Source organism: Ostrinia nubilalis, chromosome 15 (genome assembly GCF_963855985.1).
Source record: "Ostrinia nubilalis chromosome 15, ilOstNubi1.1, whole genome shotgun sequence".
In the NCBI taxonomy this organism is placed as follows: domain Eukaryota; kingdom Metazoa; phylum Arthropoda; class Insecta; order Lepidoptera; family Crambidae; genus Ostrinia; species Ostrinia nubilalis.
Window position 1 is genome coordinate 9,726,036 of NC_087102.1, and position 22,293 is coordinate 9,748,328.

The 22,293-nt window shown below is 37.8% G+C and overlaps 2 protein-coding genes and 1 long non-coding RNA gene across 3 annotated transcripts; 1 reads left to right on the forward strand and 2 right to left on the reverse strand.

Annotated features, from left to right (window-relative positions):
* Positions 1-828: 828 nt before the first annotated feature.
* LOC135078495 (twist-related protein-like) lies at positions 829-2,052 on the reverse strand. Its single transcript, XM_063973038.1, has one exon. It carries the CDS (start codon positions 1,975-1,977, stop codon positions 1,180-1,182), a length of 798 nt encoding a protein of 265 aa, XP_063829108.1. The 5' UTR covers positions 1,978-2,052; the 3' UTR covers positions 829-1,179.
* Positions 2,053-17,307: 15,255 nt separating this feature from the next.
* On the forward strand, positions 17,308-20,105 carry LOC135078899 (ATP-dependent DNA helicase PIF1). The gene is made up of 3 exons (XM_063973477.1): positions 17,308-18,590; positions 18,684-18,847; positions 18,943-20,105. Exons 1-3 carry the CDS (start codon positions 17,843-17,845, stop codon positions 19,936-19,938), a joined length of 1,908 nt encoding a protein of 635 aa, XP_063829547.1. The 5' UTR covers positions 17,308-17,842; the 3' UTR covers positions 19,939-20,105.
* A 96-nt stretch (positions 20,106-20,201) lies between these two features.
* Positions 20,202-21,403, reverse strand: LOC135078900 (uncharacterized). Its single transcript, XR_010258688.1, has 3 exons — positions 21,181-21,403; positions 20,798-20,984; positions 20,202-20,706 (listed from the first exon to the last, which is right to left on the reverse strand). It is a non-coding gene; the product is annotated as an uncharacterized LOC135078900 (long non-coding RNA).
* Positions 21,404-22,293: the final 890 nt, after the last annotated feature.

The following is a 22,293-nucleotide window of genomic DNA, read 5'->3' on the forward strand; positions in this document are numbered from 1 at the left end:
TTTAAACTGTTTTTTACTAACTATATCATATGTGTATATTTTACTAAAAATGGTGAATAATGTGCAAGCATTTAAAATGTCATGTAAAATACCTATAAAGAATATGAAAATCGGAACGAAAAATAGTGTTTCGAATAATCATGAAATCTTTAGGCCTGTATTATGAAACAAGGTCGAATGTATGGAACTCAATCATAGATTGTTTTTCCTGTGATTGGCTACACTAATGTTATAAAGAGGAATGATTTGTTGTTTGTTTGTATTGAATAGGCTCCGAAACTACTGAACCGATTTGAAAAATTCTTTCACCATTAGATTTCTAAAATTTTTCTGATGAACATAGGCGGTACGAAGTTCGCCGGTCAGCTCTGACTAAATATTCAAATTCAACCAATGAAAGGCTTTATTCTATGTTTGCGAATTAGTTAAGTTTTGAGCGTCGTGTCGCATTCATATCGTAATATGGGTGGGTACTGGGTATACTATTTTTGAACATTTTAACTTGTACCTACAATTTTTTATTTTAATATCCTTTAGCACGGATTGTGTGTTGCTGAGTATCATTTTAAGCTTATAATTATGAAGGTTAATTCCGGAATGTGACCAAACAGTGTTGACAAATACTTATTTAGATCTGTAAGCGTTTGAGACGCTGCTGTGACTGTGAAAAGTGTTACTGTAAATAGATTTTACGTCCTATTACGTTTTTGTATTGTGTTTATTTTATAATTGCAATCAAAGCCATGTAAATATTATGTACTTAGTTTACGCAATAAAATCTAAACAACGATATTTTTAGTTTTTCTTTACAAATCAAAATGCAGTAAATTTTTGAAAAATAAATTTATTTTTGTTTATATTGTAAATTGATAACAATTAACACTTATGCTATAAAATATGATGTGAATGCCACATTTTTTCTATTATTTTTGGTAGGTAGCCGTATTCACTTGAATTACTAAAATTAAATTTTTCGTATATGTAAGGATCACTAATTATTTATAAGAGATTTAAAAATATACACGTTAAATTATTTTAAGGCCTACTAAATTAACTATCACATGTTTGCAATTTTTACGATACTTTCAATTTAAAACTACGTCTAACTTACGCTAGCTTATTTAGAAATGTTTACAAAAATGGAATATTTAAAGCGTCTTTTCACGGTGGTTTACACTGTCACGTTTGTCCATTGGTCCACTCGCCCTCCATCCTCCAGACGGAGAAAGCGTAGCTGAGCTTGTCCTGGGCTAGATACTTGCCGTGGTCGCTCCCGGCGTCGCTGCCGCTGTCGCTGGCCGTCTCGCCACTAGACAGGATCTGATACAGGAACTCGATGTACCGCGTCGCCAGTTGCAGCGTCTGAATCTTCGACAGCTTATCACTCGGCAGCGACGGAATGATCTGCCGCAAACTCGCAAACGCCTCGTTCAAACTCTGAGTACGCTGCCGCTCTCTCACGTTCGCCATCACCCGCTGCACCTGCATCTCCTCGTAGCTCTGAGCCTTCTTCCTCGACGACTTCGAACGCTTCCGCGATCTCCTCTGCTCCTCCGTTTCCACATTCGACTGATCATCTGTCGAGGTATTACGGTACCCCTCCCCCAGCTTCGGCGTCTCACTATCGTAATAATTTCGGAGTCGGTCCTGTGAATTTGAGTCGTCGAAATAGAAATTCCTGTGGAACTGGCGCTCCAGGGAATTCCTCTGGTACTGCTGGTCGTAGGACGGGTAGGGATGTTGATAGTCTCGCTCCTCGCTGTCGAAGGAGATGTTGGCGGGCCAGGGCTGCGGCGGACGCTCCGAGCCGTTGCTCAGGTCCATGAGCCGCGTCGGCGAGGACGGCGCGAACGCCGACAACTCGGCGTGGCCGTCCACCTCCACCGGCGTGTAGCCGTAGTACTGCTCCTCATCGTCCGGGTACTCGGCCTCGCGTTTTATCGGCACCGGTGTAGTTTCACAAGCCTCGTAGTTCATCCTGCGAACGCGCGTCGAGAGACATGAGCGCGATGATCAGCGCAGTCGGACTGCAGCCGCGGACTGGGCCCGAGTCCTGCGCGCCCGCCCCTACCCGTCCCTTCATTGACAAGATACAAAAAATAACCATTTCCACCGCTCCGTTGCGCCTCCCAGCGCGCCGCCTCCTGCCCTGTGCGAGACAGAGACGGAGATATCCGCGCTGATTGTTTTTGTGTCTTGTCCATCATTTCATGAACCGATCCTATTTACCGCTCGTACACAACGTAGGTATAATATGTGCCTACGTTTGGCGGCCATGGCCGATCGCTTCGTTGGTCACGCATCCTGTGCGAGATGTTGAAGATGCAACATAATCTTGCGCCTTTACTTCATTTTTATCCATTCCGTATAGAATCCTGCATGAGCCGATAATGTTTTTCCTGTTAAAATGCAGTAAAACTTTCGCGCATAGCTCTATAAATATTCTTAGAATTTGGGCCGTCAGACGGCACTTAAAATGTCGCTAATTAAATCGAACCAGAAATGCTAATAAAATTTCACTGTACTCGAGATTCGGCGCCGAGGGTGGATATAAGTTTTTGTGCAGTCGCGTCGTCCTGTCGCCTCCTAAAAATACCCGTGACGCAACAGGAGTCGCTCCCACGCCGCCGCCGGTGATCCTTTGCAGCCTATAATATAAATATTTGATATTCATCTCTAATAACAACGATAGCAATGGCGTGTCTGTACAGTGTTACGGTCTTGTGGGATGGGTTTATGGAATTTTTTGTTATACTTTTATAAACATATTCACTAATCTCAAAACTCAGAGTTAAGTAGGTATTGCATCTTATTCGTATTTTTTGGCGACGCGTTAGCATTCTTTTCTTTTAATGTTAGCTCAGTAATAATTTATTTTTGGAAAATTTACCACAGCGGTGATGAAGCCGTTAATATTTATTAATAGCTTCATTAATCATTGTCTAAAAATATTCCAAGCTTAAATTATTGGTATTCTATGGCATGGTATGAGGACTAAAGTGTTGAAGTATGATAGAAATTACTTTTAATTACATTTCGGAAATCTGAAAACATTTTTTATCTTTATCAGATAAAAACTAATAGGTTTAATGTAAGCCTGTTTTGTTATCCGTAGTTAAATTAACCAATTGCTAAGTTTTATAATGATACCTCTAACCACAAGTTCTATACAATTTGTGTTCTGTGATCAGTTGAATTTCAAAAGTTTAACTTGACTTTAGATTAGGTACCTATACGAGACCCTGAAATCATTCATCAATCAAATCTTGCCATAACAGTGCCATCTTAAGAAATAATGTCAAACAAAGAGATTTCAAATTCCTCCAACGTTAATCTGAAACTGAATTGGTTTATCCCAATGGGGTGTTGTTAGTTAAAATCTTCGTTAATCTGTGTTAATGAAAGAGATAAGTAAACGTCATCCCCTCGGGTTGCGTACAGATGTTCGAACTATAGGATTAACGCCGTGCGGTTTATTTTGTTAAGAGTTTTACGGCCCTGTGGTATATTTTTGACTTTTTGTCGAGTAAGTGACACCTACTTTAGATAACGAAGCACCTATCCATATGTATGACTCACCTATTAGTAATTGCGCAGATGTTTCTCAGAAATCCGCCAAAAATTAAATAGGTAGCTAGGGAAATCGTGTTACGAACTTACGAATTATTATTAACTATTTGAGAAAATGTTATTATTTACATTATGGCATAAGGTAATTACTCTGTTTCGCCGGACTATGGTTACAAGAAGAATTGACTTCAGTCAGTAATAATTTAAATAGATAAGTAATGAAAAAATAACAGGATAATGTGGTTAGATGAAAACATGAGTTATGAGAAATTGAATTTTTAATAGCCTATTATTTTTTTCAAACTTCTAAATAAGTATTTAACTTTTTTTACAAAACACATTTGCTAGCGGTCTTCTAAAATTAAATAACACCTTCATGTATAATTTTGGAAACTTAAGTTCACAAAGAAAATACATTGTGTTTTATACATGAAACTCATAAATGCTGTAGAAACCTCTAAAATATCTTTCACATAGGATTTCTTTCCAGTCTCCACATCGTGAATGCATGGTTTAGTCTGGCCTGTGTATCTTTTACATGCTTGTCTCCAGTACCCGGCTTACTTAGCATATAGCACAAGAACTCAATGTACCGCTTCGCTAGCTCCAGAATTTGAATCTTGGTGAGTTTGTTATTTGGCATCAGTGGGATAATTCTCCTCAGAGTGGCAAAGGCTTCGTTCAAATTGTACGTTCGATGACGTTCGCGCTCATTTGCCGTTAGTCGCTGTATACGCAATTCTTCCACTTCTTCGTTGCAGACTTTGTTCGATTTTGGCGGGAGTCTCCAGGTCTTCAGTTTTTCAGTTTCACAATTGGCTTCTTTTCTTGGTATACTGTTATCTGCCTCCAGTCCCAGATTATTGTCACCATCTACATTATAGTTGTTATGGCTTAAATTGTCTTGAAAAGTTCCATTTTCTAGTTGTTCTGGTAAATTATTTTGATATTGTGGAATGAGCGCATATTGGATCTGTTGATGATTTTGTTGTATGCTATTGATTGTTACGTTGGAAGACCAGGGTTGATAAAATGGCTGCACGGAGCTACTGGTCAATTCACTGAGAAGCGTTGGCGATGGAGGAGTTATATGCGAGAATTCACTGGTTATTTCCACTTGCGTCGGTTGCAAGTAATACTGCTTATCTTCTTGTAGATATGTGGTGTCTTCTAGTTTTATTACTGGTAGCTTGTTGTCACAGGTTTCATAGCTCATCTTGTTTGTGCTGACCGCGTGCGCTGACGTAATGATAGGCTGTTGCAAACTAAGCTCGTGCCAGAGTTGACCAATTCTTGTACGGCATTTACTTCCATTATTACTGTCATGAACAAAAAACAACAATGGCGATTTCTTTTTCCAAAGACGGCCCCTCCCAAGAAGACGCCTTCTGTTGGTGCCTTTGCAGACCCTTTTGAGAGCGACAGGGATAGAGCTATGCAATTTTTGACTTCCATGTTTTTGTGGTTGTCTTTTGTTTAAATTTATTAAGGATTCCATATAGTTTGGCCCTAACGTATGAATAAAAGTTTCTTTCTTGTACGAGTACCTACTACTATTAGGTCTACGCATGAAAAAAATATTTGTTACAATCGTAACACTCTTCGGACATTTGCAAGTCTCAATATGTTATCTATAGCGATTCTGGTACCTATTTATTTATTTATTGTATGTAGATTTTTTAGGATAGACAAGTTAATTTGAAGTGAGTAGGTACCTACCTACCTATCATGCATCTAGAGTACGCAAATTACGAGAGCTCCTTTGTGTTTTAGTATGCCTTTTGTCGCCTAGATCTCTTAACTAAAAATATCCTAAGCCATGACACAAAAGGGCCCGTCGCTCCCACGCAGCCACCGGCAACCGACGCTCCTTTACAGGCTATAATATAAATATTTGATAGTTTTATCTCAATAACAATGTTTGCTGTCTGCGTAGTGTCATGGTGATCTAATCCAGATGAGTAGCTTCTATAAAACCTATATGTATGTAGTTAGTATGAAGGCATATTGAGGCATTTTTTATGTCAACGTTTCGTGTTGTGGATTAGTTTTTTATCCGAAGGCTGTAGATTCAATTAGTAGACGCTTCAGGAATTTCAGGATATAAATTTATTGGCCATTCTCTAATTTCTATGCGGAGTTTCCCCATTTAATTTAAAAAAAAACGTTATGCCGATTAATAAGTTCACTCTATCAATCAATGGTAATCTCTAAGATTTTCATGAATATGACTGAGGAAGCTCTTGGCCTGCATCTCTCCTGATGGAAAGTGAAGATCAGGACGAAGGTGGAAGCGGGCTTCACCCGGAATCCTCTACCACGGAGGAACTATCTTACTTCCAACTGCTAGACTATAAGTTAAAAGTCAGGTGTTAAAATATTATGAGTGAATATTAACTAACACATTACAATACCTAGGTACTTATAATATGGTGGCAAGCAAGATAAACTTTGTCAACTCGGTGCAACCATACAGATGTTCGAACTCCGAAATGAAGGTTAACGCCATGTGGTTTATTTTGTTAAGAGTTTTACAGCTTCGCGGTATATTTTTGAACTGTTTTTGTGTAGGTGACACCTGCTTTAGATAACGAGGAGTTTAAAATGAGGATATGACAATTTTCACTTTATTGAAGTGGTGTGGGTGGTTGAAGATTGCAATAACTGGCAACACACTTCAGAACTGCGGTATTTTGAAAGAGAAGTTAGTATCGTGAAGCTTTCCGGAATTGTCACAATAATATCGATCAGAGTTGATCTTGAATCTTGATTCATTTATTGTCGCGTTCATTCCAAACCTTGACTCTAATACATAGTAGGCAAATTAGTAACTTTTATTCCTGTAAGATAAGTGCTTTATAGTCTTGGACCCGCGTGTAGTTCTGGCTATAAATCAACAAGCCCCTCCCCCTATGAAATTGCTTCGCGAATCACGCGTCTACCTGCGCCTACGCATGTAGGTAACACACGCCCATTGTCAATTGGACGTTTTCAGGCTGCAGAGCTTCCATATTTTATTTCACGAGTACCTACCTATAATAAAGATAAAGATATTACATAAAAGTAAGTTAATTGTGCTTGAGAGCTTATTATAGTATTTATACTTGAGTAAAAAAATCGATCCTCTTATCTTATTTTAAACCTTCGTCTTATCAATTACAATTCATTTTGTTTGGTAGGTAGGACACCTAATAAACCAAAATTGCTTTACGACCAAACGTTTTAACTGAACTTGCAGTTCCCTGGGAACTGAGGAGTAACAAACAAAATAGCTGGTTACTCAGTCAAAAATGTTAGGTCAAGCAATAAAACAATTGGAGAAAACTGATTCCCACGAGCGAAGCGCACATCTGCTAGCCATGTGCCAAAAATACCCATTGCCCGACGATGACCATTGTTTCTCTGCATAATAAAAACGAAGATTAGGTTCTAAACGGCAATATCGTAATAAATAATAAAGCGTCTTGGAAATGCTCGCTGCCATAAAACATCTGTGGAGACCTACGCAGCTGCGTTTAAAGGAAAATACGTCACACGTGTGCCTGATCTATAGCCCGATCCTCGTTCAGCGCCGATACCTGCGCCCGCGCTGATAACGGCCATTGTCTACAAAAGCACAGATCACAAATTCCCACTGTACTAATAATCATTTTTGAACACCTGCACTATTTTGAATAGAAAGTATCGACACTTGTTGAAACATGTATTCTCTTAATCGCTATTGTGCTAGTTTTTTACGTATTATCAACATTGCTAATTATTTTTTGCGCAGTTGAAAATAGAGGATGACCTCCACGAAGCATATAATGAAATTATGTTTTTCTAGATAAATCCGAGAGTAACTAGATAAAAGCTTAAGATTGAGCAAAAATGGGATAAGTAAGGAGGTATTTAAAACTACCAATCAATTGTCTTCAAAATGTTGTAGGTATGAGCTGTAAAAACAAAGTTTTTAAATTTTGTATGGCATAGAAACCTCATGACTCGATTAGTCCTTTAATCCTTTTTCTTTGATATTTTCATGTTATATTTTATAATATGATAGATTGATTGTGTTATATTTGATTTCCATGTTGATCGATTGGTTATCGTCGATGATGTTATCGGTCCACCTTGTGGGTGGACGTCCCACGCTGCGTTTTCCGGCCTCCACTTCAGACCAGCCTACCTATATAGTTATTTAATTTTTAGCGTTAAGAGTCGCATCTCAAACTAATTTGAAAATTATAAATAACTTGAAAAAATCGAACTGCCTAAGGCGGGAATTGAACCCACGACCTTCCGCTTGCCGGGCGACTGCTCTTCCTCTTCAGGCAGTTCGATTTTTTCAAGTTATTTATAATTTTCAAATCAGCCTACCTATGTTCAGCAGTGGACGTCCAATGGTTGAAATAATGATGATGATGATGATTATGATATGACTTTAATTTCAAAGAAATTTGAAACTCATAAACTGCCAGATATTCTATTTGTTTTTGTGTCTAATAAAGATTTTTCTATTCTATTCTTTTCTATATTCAGGGCTATAATGAAGTGATTTTTTTCGTTTTTTGTCTGGAGTTTTACTCAATTATAAATAAATGTGTTAATGTGTTCCCAAGGGTCCGCCCAATCGGTCTAACTAAGTAAGTAGGGGAAAGTAGTACGAGATGATCCCCTTAAGCGGGAATCGCTGTAAAATACATATTTTTCAAGGTAAACCAAAAATAAAGACGATTACTACTAGTATATTTATCTATCCAACTTTCCTTATACTCAAAACCAGAAATTAATTGAGGTTTCATTAAAATATTTCATTTTTTGCAAAACCTTACAAAGTGATCATCTTGTACACCCCTGTGGGTAAGATGATCCCCCAGGTAGGGGTAAGATGATCCCTATGATTCTGTTCTATGATCTATTCTTTTCTGGTTATATTCCTTTCGGAGTACCTAATTATGCGAACAAATCGTTAAAAAGTTAGAAAAGAAAAACATTTACGAATTAAATAACGAAAATAACTGATTCTTTCTTAGTACCTGCTAAAAGCGTTTAAATAATTGAAACGCTTTTTGGCTGGAGCTGTGTTGAATATATCACAAATAAATTCACCTGCTTCATCACCCTCTACCCCAGCACATGCTTTATGGCCCCATTTTCCACATGCATAACATTTTATCCATCCTTCACCCTTGGTATCGCTTGAAAACTTTTCTGTTCAGTACAACCACTCAGTATCATCTCCTTCAGACTCAGGTGAGTTATTTATATGAAGTTCTCTTTCTTTTATTTCACTTCCCTTTACCTACTCCATTGACTTTTTTGTTTTAATTCCCAGGGATCATCTCGTACATATAGGAAGGGATCATCTTGACCCAAGTCCCACTTTTTGTTAAATATTTGCTAAAATAATCTACAAGTACGCGGCTACGTTTTTATGGCCAAAATATTAAAATTAAACATAATAGAAAGCCTAACGACAACAGTAATTACATTTAACATTGTTTGAATAAAAGTAACATAAGCTCAAAGTCATGCCTATTTTAGATCAGAAGTACACAATTTTTCTTTTTTCTCGTCAAATTCGATGTATCGCTCACGCCACCAATACGATTTGACTGAGGCAGGGATGTGTCCAGAGCTATGTTTTACCAGTGAAAGAAACTAAATGACGTTAGTGGTTTCAGCACAATCGCGAAAGATCATCTTACCCCAGGGGATCAACTCGTACTACTTTCCCCTACCTACCTACCATTTAATTTATTTTTTTCGTTATAAATTTTATTTTGTATCGTTTTATTTAATCGACTGAACTCTGTATTTAAAATGCAAACATAATACCTATCTGCCGCCGAAACTGTGTTCCAATACCGGATTCGTGTTATAACTACGGCCCAGTGGTGTACCTCCAGCGAGCGCGCAGATGCGTCCCATGTGTGGCGTTTACTCCGCGCCGTCGACTCTGACGCCCCAAAGCTGTCTCCACGACTTATAGAAATTGCAAGACAGTCCTAATAGACAACTCATTGTTTCAGATATAATATCATAAAAATGAATTTTAGTAGGTTGCTATAGGAGCGCTCTTACCCACCCCCACATAAATTACCTAACTGACTTACTCTAACATTTCAGGATGAAAATGTGGGTGAGTTGTCGTATCAGCCAAATGACGTCCACTGCTGGACAAAGGCCTCCCCCAAAGATTTCCACAACGACAACCTGGATGCGGGCAGCGCATGGCCGGTCGTTATAGGACTTGTGGGTGAGTGCTAAGAAGAAATTCACAGACGAGTTGAGTCAAGACATTATAGTACTTTAGACTTCAGAAGATTGTTTGGTTTTTACGAGGGGAAAGCAACGCACGCAATCCAATTATAATGCAAATGCGCTGTTTTTATTGTTCCTAAGGATGGGGCACGATGGTTTACGTTGGGAGGGACATGTAAAGAGATTTTAAAGTCTTATTCTTAATCCTGGCGGTTTGATGATTGGAAATGATAATTATGTCCCAAAGACTTCAGTTCTTCATGCTCACCCTAATCGGTATTGACCGGTACAGTTCACATGAACTGCCCCCCTAGACAAAACGCACTTTTTGATCGAATCGAAAATCGAATCCGTCAAAACTCCATACAAAAAAGGGTCTTTTCGACCACTTTTCGACTGGTTTGCGATTATAATTTGCACTTTGTCTAGACCCACTGTTTTGTTTCAGGAACGCCCCGTAACGTAACCCGCCCTCGGGCTACCTACTCGGAACTACGCCAAGCCAACTAATTACGTTCTGACAGCATCAACATTGCATTTTGTTCATTTAAATAAACTACGCATTCCGTATGATCCGGTTTAAATCAGTTTCTGTCATTAGAATAAATTATTTATTGTGATGACGCGCTCTATTATTTTCAGGAAGACCAAAAGGGCAAAAAGCAGAACCTGGTATACCTACTTATTTACATAATAGGTAAGGAAGTGCTTTTCAGATGCGATAATACTACCTAATTATACTTAGTATATTGGAATATAGTACACCTTACTGTGTGGTTGAGGAAAATCAAAAGAAGCTGCTCTATCAAATCGTTAAATTACTTTTTAATTTACCTACAACGGAGAAGCTCTTGGCCTGCATCTCACCTGATGGAAGGAAAGTGATGATCAAGCCGAAAGGCTTGACTGTGGTCTTAAGAACTAGACCACAGAAGCGGTAGTAAATGTCTTGACAGATGTCATACTAGGACACCTTTATCAGGAATATCAATGAGATCACACGTGTGCCGTTTTCCAAACACATTAAAGTCGGGCAGACATAAAGGACGTTTAGCGACACTTATTTGCCTATATTGCCGTCGTCGGTTTTACGACGTATTTGCCGGAGTCCGCTAGCCTGCGCAAACGCATGGGGGCTTGCTAATTCTGTCATGTGCTGGTTCTGCGATGTTTCCTGTATAGATTCCTTGTGCATGTCATTTCCTTGGTACGTTGACAAATGAGTCTAACTCCTCATTCTGTACTGGTGCCTAGGTACTAGTTATTTTAAGACAACCAGTCACCGTTTCCTTTTTGTGATCGAATTTAGGAAACGATTTGTCATTATTACACATCGTTCTTTGATGATGCTCTGACTAATGTTACCTGCTTTCAGGTGGAATACTGGCATGGTATTTGCAATTCCTACTTTTGTTACTTACCTAGCTACCATTAATATAGTTAACTTGCCTACCAGCTACTTATACTTATTATAAATTATTCTAATTAGTTTAAACTGTTAATTAGAATGGTCACTTTTCAAATTAAAAGAGGATTTGACAATTTTGTAATATTTCTTAATTTCATAAAGTTTTCAGCGCAGTTTCAAATCATATCAAAATAAGGCCACCCATATTATGGATAATGACTTTCGTGTAGATATTATTTAGGTGGGCTCCAGGATTTATTCTCTCACTCGAAACGTTCAAAATGATCGCGAAAATAAGCGTATTTACTTTGAAAGCACGCGGCGTTGATAACTTTAGTGGGCGCTTCCGTTCATTTGAGATGCTCTTCGATTTTAAAATCACCATCCTGTGTGATGATTTGTGTCACTACTTGTACGTTTTATTTTTAGAGATTGGCAAAAATGGGATAAGTAAGGAGGTATTTAAAACTACCAATCAATTGTCTTCAAAATGTTGTAGGTATGAGCTGTAAAAACAAAGTTTTTAAATTTTGTATGGCATAGAAACCTCATGACTCGATTAGTCCTTTAATCCTTTTTCTTTGATATTTTCATGTTATATTTTATAATATGATAGATTGATTGTGTTATATTTGATTTCCATGTTGATCGATTGGTTATCGTCGATGATGTTATCGGTCCACCTTGTGGGTGGACGTCCCACGCTGCGTTTTCCGGCCTCCACTTCAGACCAGCCTACCTATATAGTTATTTAATTTTTAGCGTTAAGAGTCGCATCTCAAACTAATTTGAAAATTATAAATAACTTGAAAAAATCGAACTGCCTAAGGCGGGAATTGAACCCACGACCTTCCGCTTGCCGGGCGACTGCTCTTCCTCTTCAGGCAGTTCGATTTTTTCAAGTTATTTATAATTTTCAAATCAGCCTACCTATGTTCAGCAGTGGACGTCCAATGGTTGAAATAATGATGATGATGATGATTATGATATGACTTTAATTTCAAAGAAATTTGAAACTCATAAACTGCCAGATATTCTATTTGTTTTTGTGTCTAATAAAGATTTTTCTATTCTATTCTTTTCTATATTCAGGGCTATAATGAAGTGATTTTTTTCGTTTTTTGTCTGGAGTTTTACTCAATTATAAATAAATGTGTTAATGTGTTCCCAAGGGTCCGCCCAATCGGTCTAACTAAGTAAGTACCTACCTACCTACCATTTAATTTATTTTTTTCGTTATAAATTTTATTTTGTATCGTTTTATTTAATCGACTGAACTCTGTATTTAAAATGCAAACATAATACCTATCTGCCGCCGAAACTGTGTTCCAATACCGGATTCGTGTTATAACTACGGCCCAGTGGTGTACCTCCAGCGAGCGCGCAGATGCGTCCCATGTGTGGCGTTTACTCCGCGCCGTCGACTCTGACGCCCCAAAGCTGTCTCCACGACTTATAGAAATTGCAAGACAGTCCTAATAGACAACTCATTGTTTCAGATATAATATCATAAAAATGAATTTTAGTAGGTTGCTATAGGAGCGCTCTTACCCACCCCCACATAAATTACCTAACTGACTTACTCTAACATTTCAGGATGAAAATGTGGGTGAGTTGTCGTATCAGCCAAATGACGTCCACTGCTGGACAAAGGCCTCCCCCAAAGATTTCCACAACGACAACCTGGATGCGGGCAGCGCATGGCCGGTCGTTATAGGACTTGTGGGTGAGTGCTAAGAAGAAATTCACAGACGAGTTGAGTCAAGACATTATAGTACTTTAGACTTCAGAAGATTGTTTGGTTTTTACGAGGGGAAAGCAACGCACGCAATCCAATTATAATGCAAATGCGCTGTTTTTATTGTTCCTAAGGATGGGGCACGATGGTTTACGTTGGGAGGGACATGTAAAGAGATTTTAAAGTCTTATTCTTAATCCTGGCGGTTTGATGATTGGAAATGATAATTATGTCCCAAAGACTTCAGTTCTTCATGCTCACCCTAATCGGTATTGACCGGTACAGTTCACATGAACTGCCCCCCTAGACAAAACGCACTTTTTGATCGAATCGAAAATCGAATCCGTCAAAACTCCATACAAAAAAGGGTCTTTTCGACCACTTTTCGACTGGTTTGCGATTATAATTTGCACTTTGTCTAGACCCACTGTTTTGTTTCAGGAACGCCCCGTAACGTAACCCGCCCTCGGGCTACCTACTCGGAACTACGCCAAGCCAACTAATTACGTTCTGACAGCATCAACATTGCATTTTGTTCATTTAAATAAACTACGCATTCCGTATGATCCGGTTTAAATCAGTTTCTGTCATTAGAATAAATTATTTATTGTGATGACGCGCTCTATTATTTTCAGGAAGACCAAAAGGGCAAAAAGCAGAACCTGGTATACCTACTTATTTACATAATAGGTAAGGAAGTGCTTTTCAGATGCGATAATACTACCTAATTATACTTAGTATATTGGAATATAGTACACCTTACTGTGTGGTTGAGGAAAATCAAAAGAAGCTGCTCTATCAAATCGTTAAATTACTTTTTAATTTACCTACAACGGAGAAGCTCTTGGCCTGCATCTCACCTGATGGAAGGAAAGTGATGATCAAGCCGAAAGGCTTGACTGTGGTCTTAAGAACTAGACCACAGAAGCGGTAGTAAATGTCTTGACAGATGTCATACTAGGACACCTTTATCAGGAATATCAATGAGATCACACGTGTGCCGTTTTCCAAACACATTAAAGTCGGGCAGACATAAAGGACGTTTAGCGACACTTATTTGCCTATATTGCCGTCGTCGGTTTTACGACGTATTTGCCGGAGTCCGCTAGCCTGCGCAAACGCATGGGGGCTTGCTAATTCTGTCATGTGCTGGTTCTGCGATGTTTCCTGTATAGATTCCTTGTGCATGTCATTTCCTTGGTACGTTGACAAATGAGTCTAACTCCTCATTCTGTACTGGTGCCTAGGTACTAGTTATTTTAAGACAACCAGTCACCGTTTCCTTTTTGTGATCGAATTTAGGAAACGATTTGTCATTATTACACATCGTTCTTTGATGATGCTCTGACTAATGTTACCTGCTTTCAGGTGGAATACTGGCATGGTATTTGCAATTCCTACTTTTGTTACTTACCTAGCTACCATTAATATAGTTAACTTGCCTACCAGCTACTTATACTTATTATAAATTATTCTAATTAGTTTAAACTGTTAATTAGAATGGTCACTTTTCAAATTAAAAGAGGATTTGACAATTTTGTAATATTTCTTAATTTCATAAAGTTTTCAGCGCAGTTTCAAATCATATCAAAATAAGGCCACCCATATTATGGATAATGACTTTCGTGTAGATATTATTTAGGTGGGCTCCAGGATTTATTCTCTCACTCGAAACGTTCAAAATGATCGCGAAAATAAGCGTATTTACTTTGAAAGCACGCGGCGTTGATAACTTTAGTGGGCGCTTCCGTTCATTTGAGATGCTCTTCGATTTTAAAATCACCATCCTGTGTGATGATTTGTGTCACTACTTGTACGTTTTATTTTTAGAGATTGTTGAAGTACTTAATGCAAAAGTTGAAATACGGTAAGAGTTGGTAAATAACGGTTAACATTTTCTATTCTGGCGAGTTTCATGTAGCTTACTGCAGCAGCTGCTTACTTTATTGTTTGAGGAATTAAAATTACTATGTATTGAGCTTTGAGCGCAAACATGGTCGCCCCAAGGAAACTTGGCGGCGCACTGTAGCAGACGAGACGAAGAAAATCAGCAAAGGTTCGGCCAAACCAACGCGATCACACGCGATCAGCCGGCGTGCAGCGATGGCGACCATGCAATGCATTTAAGTCTGATCGCCATCGCTGCACGCCGGCTGATCGCTGGTAATCGCGTTGGTTTGGCCGAACCTTAAGACTTGGAGCGAGATCAAACGCGAAGCTCAAGACCGAACGCGATAGAAGACTGATGTGGACGCCCTCTGCGGCCTCTGCCCCATCTAGGGGACATAGTACCTTAAGTCAAGTAAGTCGTGTATTGTGCTAATTAATTAGAAGATTAGGAAAATTAGTAGGTAGCCTACCTATACATTTTCTCATCCTTGTGTTAAGACTGAAATCTACGATTCTAAAGTAAAGTCAGATGATGAGATCATCATACCTAGTTTATAAAATGTCGATGGTCATCTACCAGGCTTATGAAATGTAGTCTACCTACATAAGTATAGAAATCTCGCTGTCTGGTGTGCCGTTGCGTTGCGTCATCTCCTAAATGGCGAATGTAGGTTCCTCTCAGTACAGAGCCCCTCAGAGCAGCAATAATACTGTCTTATGGGATCATGTTACCATCGATTCAAGCACCGCATTTATAGTGAACTAGGTTCTGATGTTACGTCTTGCTTTATTGGTAAATCTCTACCCCTCTTGAGTCTCACGTCGCAACTAAGTATAACATTTGATTACCTACAATCTCTTAGCGGTTCACTTTTCAGGTACCTACCTATAGGTAGGTACTTAAGACTTAGCCTAAGTATACCTTATTGGCAAAGTACGTAAAATAATCACTAAGAACAATGGTGAATCTTTTGAATCAATTTGATTAGACTATTCATAAATATGAAATTAATTAGGTAAATAGTTCCGCTCAAGCTTAGTCCGTTCAAGCTATTATTACGGTTAAGTAAACTGTATTTACTAACATCCTTTTGTTTTTATATAATATCATTGCTAACATCAGAAAGTGTTCAGTACAACGCATAGTAGTATATTTGTGTTTAGTTCTGACGGTCTGTTTATCTTTAGCCGCATTTACGATCCCGACATGAATTATTGCCCGTTACTAAATGACAGCCTGTCTCCGGTGACCAAATAAAATTGAAATAAAGGCTAAATACGAAATTTGTTGGTGCTCATTGGTTTAGTTGTGTTTTGTAAGTTATGTATTTGATTTATTTGGTTGTTTGTAAAAGTGTAGTACCTACCTACTTACATGCGTGTTATAGTTACCATAAGAATAAATACTTACTAACCTGCCTAGTATTTTAAAATTAATGTACTACGTCAGCTGTCCTCAGGCCATGAGGCTCGGGATTATCAAGAAGAGATCACTTCCTAGCAATAAGACCGCCTACATGTGCCTGTATAGTTCCAAAATACTGAACTGTCCTATGCATGACATTGACAGCGGGGCGCCCACCGTCAATACCGGATCACTGGTTCCGATTTTTGCCATGTTGGAAACCATATAGTTGACCGATGGTAGCGCCCCCCTGTCATTGAGTTTGGTGGGACAGTTCAGCTTGGGTCATCTATACTAGTTCTGTTGGCGCCATAGAGTTGGTTAATAACTCTATGGTTGGCGCTCCTGTCTCTCGCCAGTGGCGCCTACTGGTGAGCGAAAATACGATAGCAATTTGATGGCGCAAGTACACTATGGGAAATTGTACAAGATGAAAAACACCATCCTCCTCCTTTTCCCACACCCGTGCTTGGCCCATATTTCGGTATAGCTAGCGCATCGACTCGGACTTGCGGCATGAAATTTCATAAGTTACATATTTTGATGTGCTGTTTTGTGGGGTGTGCAGTCATAGCAGTCTATATCTATGTAATTAATATTAATACCTAGCCTTCTAACAAATCGACTGGTGGAATTTTTTTAAATTAACTGTTACAAAAATAAAAACTAATATGTACTGATTCCTTTGCTATTTGAGAGCAAAGGTTATTTTACTGACATGGGCTGTCAATTGATTCTGTCACTTCACTTTGCGTTATATCCACAGTTAAGGATTAGAGTAGATATTGATACAGCAAGTTGATCGTCAAAGCGTGCCATTCCGATATGTCCAAATGGACATACATGGTCGAGTGATGTTCATGTAATCCGATTACAACAATCGGTTACGATGATTTTACGAGGACAGTAGTACTAACATGGTAGAAAGAAGAAATTATTTACGGATTGAGAATTGTAATTAACAGCACAAGTAACAAATAATTAATTAGAATAAAGTAGCAGTAGAAGAATTATAAAGTAGCATTGTTTTTAATACATAATATCCTGCGATGTACTCTTAAGAGTTAAAACCATGGTCCCTGTATGTGGTGCACTCATACCGATCCCAAGGAACCGTACTTACTCATAACAATAAGACACACACTGATGCATGTATTCATGCACTTGACAAATTTATGTCTTGAAACGCTGGTAGGGTAAAAAAAATAACGAGATTTGACGATTTGTAAGAATTAATTTATTTTAAAAAGGTAAATAACGATGTTTTTGGTTTTGTATTTAACAAATTATCAGTTTTATCGGAATTAATTAATTTTCGAATCAAGTCACACGATATCATTCGATGACTTTGCAAATGCAGTACGATGATACGATTACTTTTACGTTGCGGCAATCACTAAAATTCGCTAAAATGACACTAATGACGTTTAAAAAGTGGCACGCTCGGCTTCATACAATTTTTGACACATGCTGCATCTATCCATATCTGTGGTTATATCTGTGATTTGGTGTAACAGTTTTGGCGCGTGCTATTATTTTTATTTATTAACGATAATTATAAATGAAATAATAAATTAAAACAATAATGGAAGGCGGGGAATCTTTTTTGTCGTGTGCTGTTAATATTGAATGGATGACCCCCCAAGGATCCATAATCAGAAAAGTCAATTACAAAACTGCATCACTTCGCTTGATTAGAAACGAATTTAGAGAAATGTTTATGGAAATATCCAGTGAGAGAAACGCTGCAATAAGATTAGCTTTGAAAGGCATCAATGTGTTCAAGAAGTTCATGGCTGAAGGCAAAGCGAGCATAAAATTTCAGGAAGTAGGTTGTACTTTGTTTGTATCAAACGCACCCCCTACAAATCTTGTCTCCTTCCTGCGGACGATATTTGTCAAGATGACTGGTGATAAAGATCAGCAGCAGACATCCTCAAAACAGTCTATGAGGTCTAAATTACTGAGTGGAAAAGCACAATCATTTGAAGAAATAAGTCCAGTGACCATAGCAGATATACATAGCGCCAAAACGAAAATACCTAAATCGACACTGACCACTCCCTCGCCACCTTCTAAGAAACGAAAGGCTGAAGATATGACCAGAGGTCCGGCTCCTAAAAAGCTGTATTCTCCGTCACCGTTGACTGCCACTAGTTCCTTGAACGCTGAACAGCAAAGAGTATTGGAAGCTTGTTTAAGTGGCAAGAACATATTTTTCACGGGCTCTGCGGGCACCGGTAAAAGTTTCCTTTTGAAGAGAATTGTAGCTGCATTGCCTCCGGATGTTACGGTGCCTACAGCTTCCACTGGTGTTGCAGCTTGTCACGTTGGTATGTGAAAAACCAGATATTTCAATTACGTACTACAACAGATAAAATGTTGATATCTATTTTGTATGTTATTATGATTGTTATTATTTACAGGAGGTACAACCCTTCATGCTTTCGCTGGCATTGGAGATGGCAGTGGTTCTCTGGATAATTTGTGTGAAAGGGCCATGAAGATACCACTTGTAGCACAAAAGTGGAGGAAATGCAAGCACCTCATTATTGATGAGATTTCCATGGTCGATGGAACTTTTTTTGAGGTACATATTAATATACTAAAAATTAAAAGGTGGAAAATATTCAAAATATTTAGTAGTAAAAAACATTTCACTCACATTAAAATTTTATGTTTCAGAAACTTGAGGCTGTAGCACGTCACGTCAGAAAAAATGATAAACCCTTTGGAGGAATACAGCTCATACTTTGTGGAGACTTCTTGCAATTACCTCCAGTTGTTGAGAAAGGCAAGACAGGAAAACGATTCTGCTTCCAATCCCCATGCTGGGACAAATGCATTGAAATTTGTTTTGAACTCAAGGAGGTGCATAGACAAAAAGATCAAGAATTTATTTCTATTCTGAATAGCATAAGAATCGGACGAGTGACAAAAGAGATAAGTGACCGCCTCTTAGGAACAGCCAGACAGAAAATTGAGAGTGATGGTATCCTTGCAACAATATTATGTTCTCATACAAATGACTCTAAAACAATAAATGATACTAAATTAAAAGACTTACAGGGCGAAACTAAAGAATTTATATCTCAAGACAGTGATAATGCAACTAAAGTACTAGATATGCAAACCATAGCCCCTTCAAAATTGGTTCTGAAAGTTGGTGCACAAGTGATGCTGCTTAAAAATATTAACGTAAATGCAGGTTTAGTGAATGGCGCCAGAGGAGTCGTGGTAAAATTTGAAGAAGGCTTTCCTGTTGTAAGATTTAAAAATAAAAAAGAGTATACCGCTAGGACTGAACGGTGGTATGTTAAAAATGCAAATGGAACATTGCTTTGTCGTCGGCAAATACCACTGAATTTAGCATGGGCTTTTTCGATACACAAGTCTCAAGGATTGACTTTAGATTGTGTTGAAATGTCATTGTCCAAAATATTTGAGGCTGGTCAGGCTTACGTGGCACTCAGTAGAGCTCAAAGCCTAGACACATTGAGGGTCCTGGACTTTGATTCACGACATGTCTGGGCTGAGCCTAGTGTCCTTGAATTCTATCAAAAGTTCCGAAGACGATTACAACAAATGGAAATTATACCCTTAGGAAGACCTTTGGCTGACAAAACTAATAAAAGAGGAAAGTTGAGAGAAATTTTAGAGAAGCAATTACGTAGAAAATAGATTAATTAAATATTTAAGTTATAATCTGATATTTATTATTATTTTTTAAGTAAATGGAAATTCGAATGTATTTTTATAACTGACCCTAACATAATGCTTATAAATTAAGACTGATATTGTAACATATCATTTTAATTAATAATTTTAATAAATAGTTATCAAAATCAGATTTAGTCTTACTAACATTTTATTACTTCAACCAACAAAGATACAATGCTGTTCAGAAAGGTGTTATTATAATAATATTGAATTAGTATAGGATATTTCAAAAATAAAAGAACACTTATTTTTTCAAAATGTCTTAAGTCTAGCAGGCAACACAATGTAAAATGCGTATCATAATGTTTGTATTTGTATTACATGCTATCTGGACTCTACGGCAGTCAAAATTTCAATTTGTTCTTCAAGAGTTGCATGTTTTTCTTGAAGGCATTTTACAATGTACTTTAAAGACTCCACATTTGATTCCATTTCTTTCTTGGATGATCTGGATTCATTCATTTTCTTTTGAAGTACCTCCACATGCTTCTTATGTTGGGAAATTTGTTCCATCAACCTTGTGATCAGATGGTCCTGTTTTTTGGCCAGCAGCCACAGTTCGACTTCTTGAGGTGCGTCAGCTTTGCATTTTAAATCATCCGTAACGTAAGCATTCACATCATCTGGCTCCTGCAATTCACTGATTGCACTTTTCACACCGATAGTAAGCTCTGATTGACTTTGTTTATTTATCAGTCTTTCAATCCTTGTCTGTGCAGCATATTCTTCCTGAAAATAACAAAGGACAATACAGGTTTGTTAAAAATTATGAATTTTATCACGAATACTTTATAAATCAGTTTAAATTCCTAAATTTTACCTTAATTACTTTAACCTGTTTTTGGAACAATGTCGGTACAGCATTCTCCTTGAGTCTTCTTTGAGAGTCAAAATATTTGTTTTCGAAATGTTTTGAACATATTTTACTTTTGGCCCAATCAAGTAAAGTGCATTTATTCTTGAGTAATATAAGCCATTTGTTTCTCATTTCACTGGAGGTTGGACACCTAAAAAATGTAATAACAGTAAAATAAATTGAACAAGTTAAAGTTGCACATCACTTTCAGAAAATGTATTGCAGCTTACGATTGCAGTGCAATCATTACACTCCAAAGCTGTGGTTAAAAACATTGGGATGCAAGCTTCATGAATATATTTCTATTATGGATATTAAGTTATATTGTATCCAAATTTTTTACTTACGAATGAAATGTAACACCCGGTGGTTTGTTATGATATGAAATTTTGCAAGTAGTTATAGCGCAACGCATATTTGCCATAATAAATATGCGACGAATTAATTAAGTTTTTTGTCTCGGTTATTTAAAATGTGAACAGTATTTAGTTACTGAACGGGTAAATTATACGATTTACAAAAACAATCGTCCGCCTCGCGTAAAAAACCAACAAACAACGCCAATGTTGACATTGACAGATGTCAATTTCACATTTTGATTAATTTTTTTTATTTTGATATTAGCTGGCATAGAAAATAGTACAAGTTTTACAAAACAATAAAACTTGTATAATATTATTGAGCAGAGACGATGCACAGCATCTGGTGAGAGATGCGTCTACTTCCGGTGTAGTTTTTTACCATTTTATACCTTAAATGACGTCATTTCCGCAATTATTTAATAGGAATTGATTTGACTTACTTCCGTTTGCCGCCATTTTAGTCACCTGGGGGCGAGCTTGCTCGGAGTTCTTCATAGAGAGCTCACCAGGAGGCCTTCTTGGGATGCTGTGCATCGTCTCTGCTCAATAATACAAGTTTTATTGTTTTGTAAAACTTGTACTATTATTCGGCATGTGACGATGCACAGCATCTGGTGAGAGACTTGTTTATTAGCTCCTGGTGACTACTTACCAATGGCGCTATGTGATGAAAGTTTTCGAGTTTCTGTAACAGAACTAGATTAGAACATGATTAATTTCAGGGTATTAACATGTTTTGTTCTAAATGCCCAGTGAGAGCAGCACTAATATCACAAAGTAGGAGGGTTTGTACTTTTGTATGTTTGAAATGAATAAACTGGAAAGCTACTGAACTGAATCCAGAAATTCTTTCCTCATTAAAATGCAGATTGAGTGTGTATTGATATAATTTGCCCGCATGGCAGTAAGATTCATGCGAGTCATCAACATAAGTTTATAATACAGGCGTACGATGTGATTGAAGAGTATCCAACATGCTTTAGATCTGTTGATTGAAAGTTATTAATTAAATAATATTTTATTTGGTGTATCGGTCGTAGATCAGTTAATAAAAGTGTCTGCCTTTTAATATTGCTATTATTGTTCTGCCTACGCCAA

Coding starts and splice junctions, on each gene's coding strand:
- LOC135078495 (XM_063973038.1), bottom strand. CDS start 1,977: ATGAACTACGAGGCTTGTGAAACTACACCGGTGCCGATAAAACGCGAG.
- LOC135078899 (XM_063973477.1), top strand. CDS start 17,843: ATGGAAGGCGGGGAATCTTTTTTGTCGTGTGCTGTTAATATTGAATGG. Junction 18,591..18,683: donor TGTTGCAGCTTGTCACGTTG/GTATGTGAAAAA, acceptor TATTATTTACAG/GAGGTACAACCCTTCATGCT. Junction 18,848..18,942: donor TCGATGGAACTTTTTTTGAG/GTACATATTAAT, acceptor TTTATGTTTCAG/AAACTTGAGGCTGTAGCACG.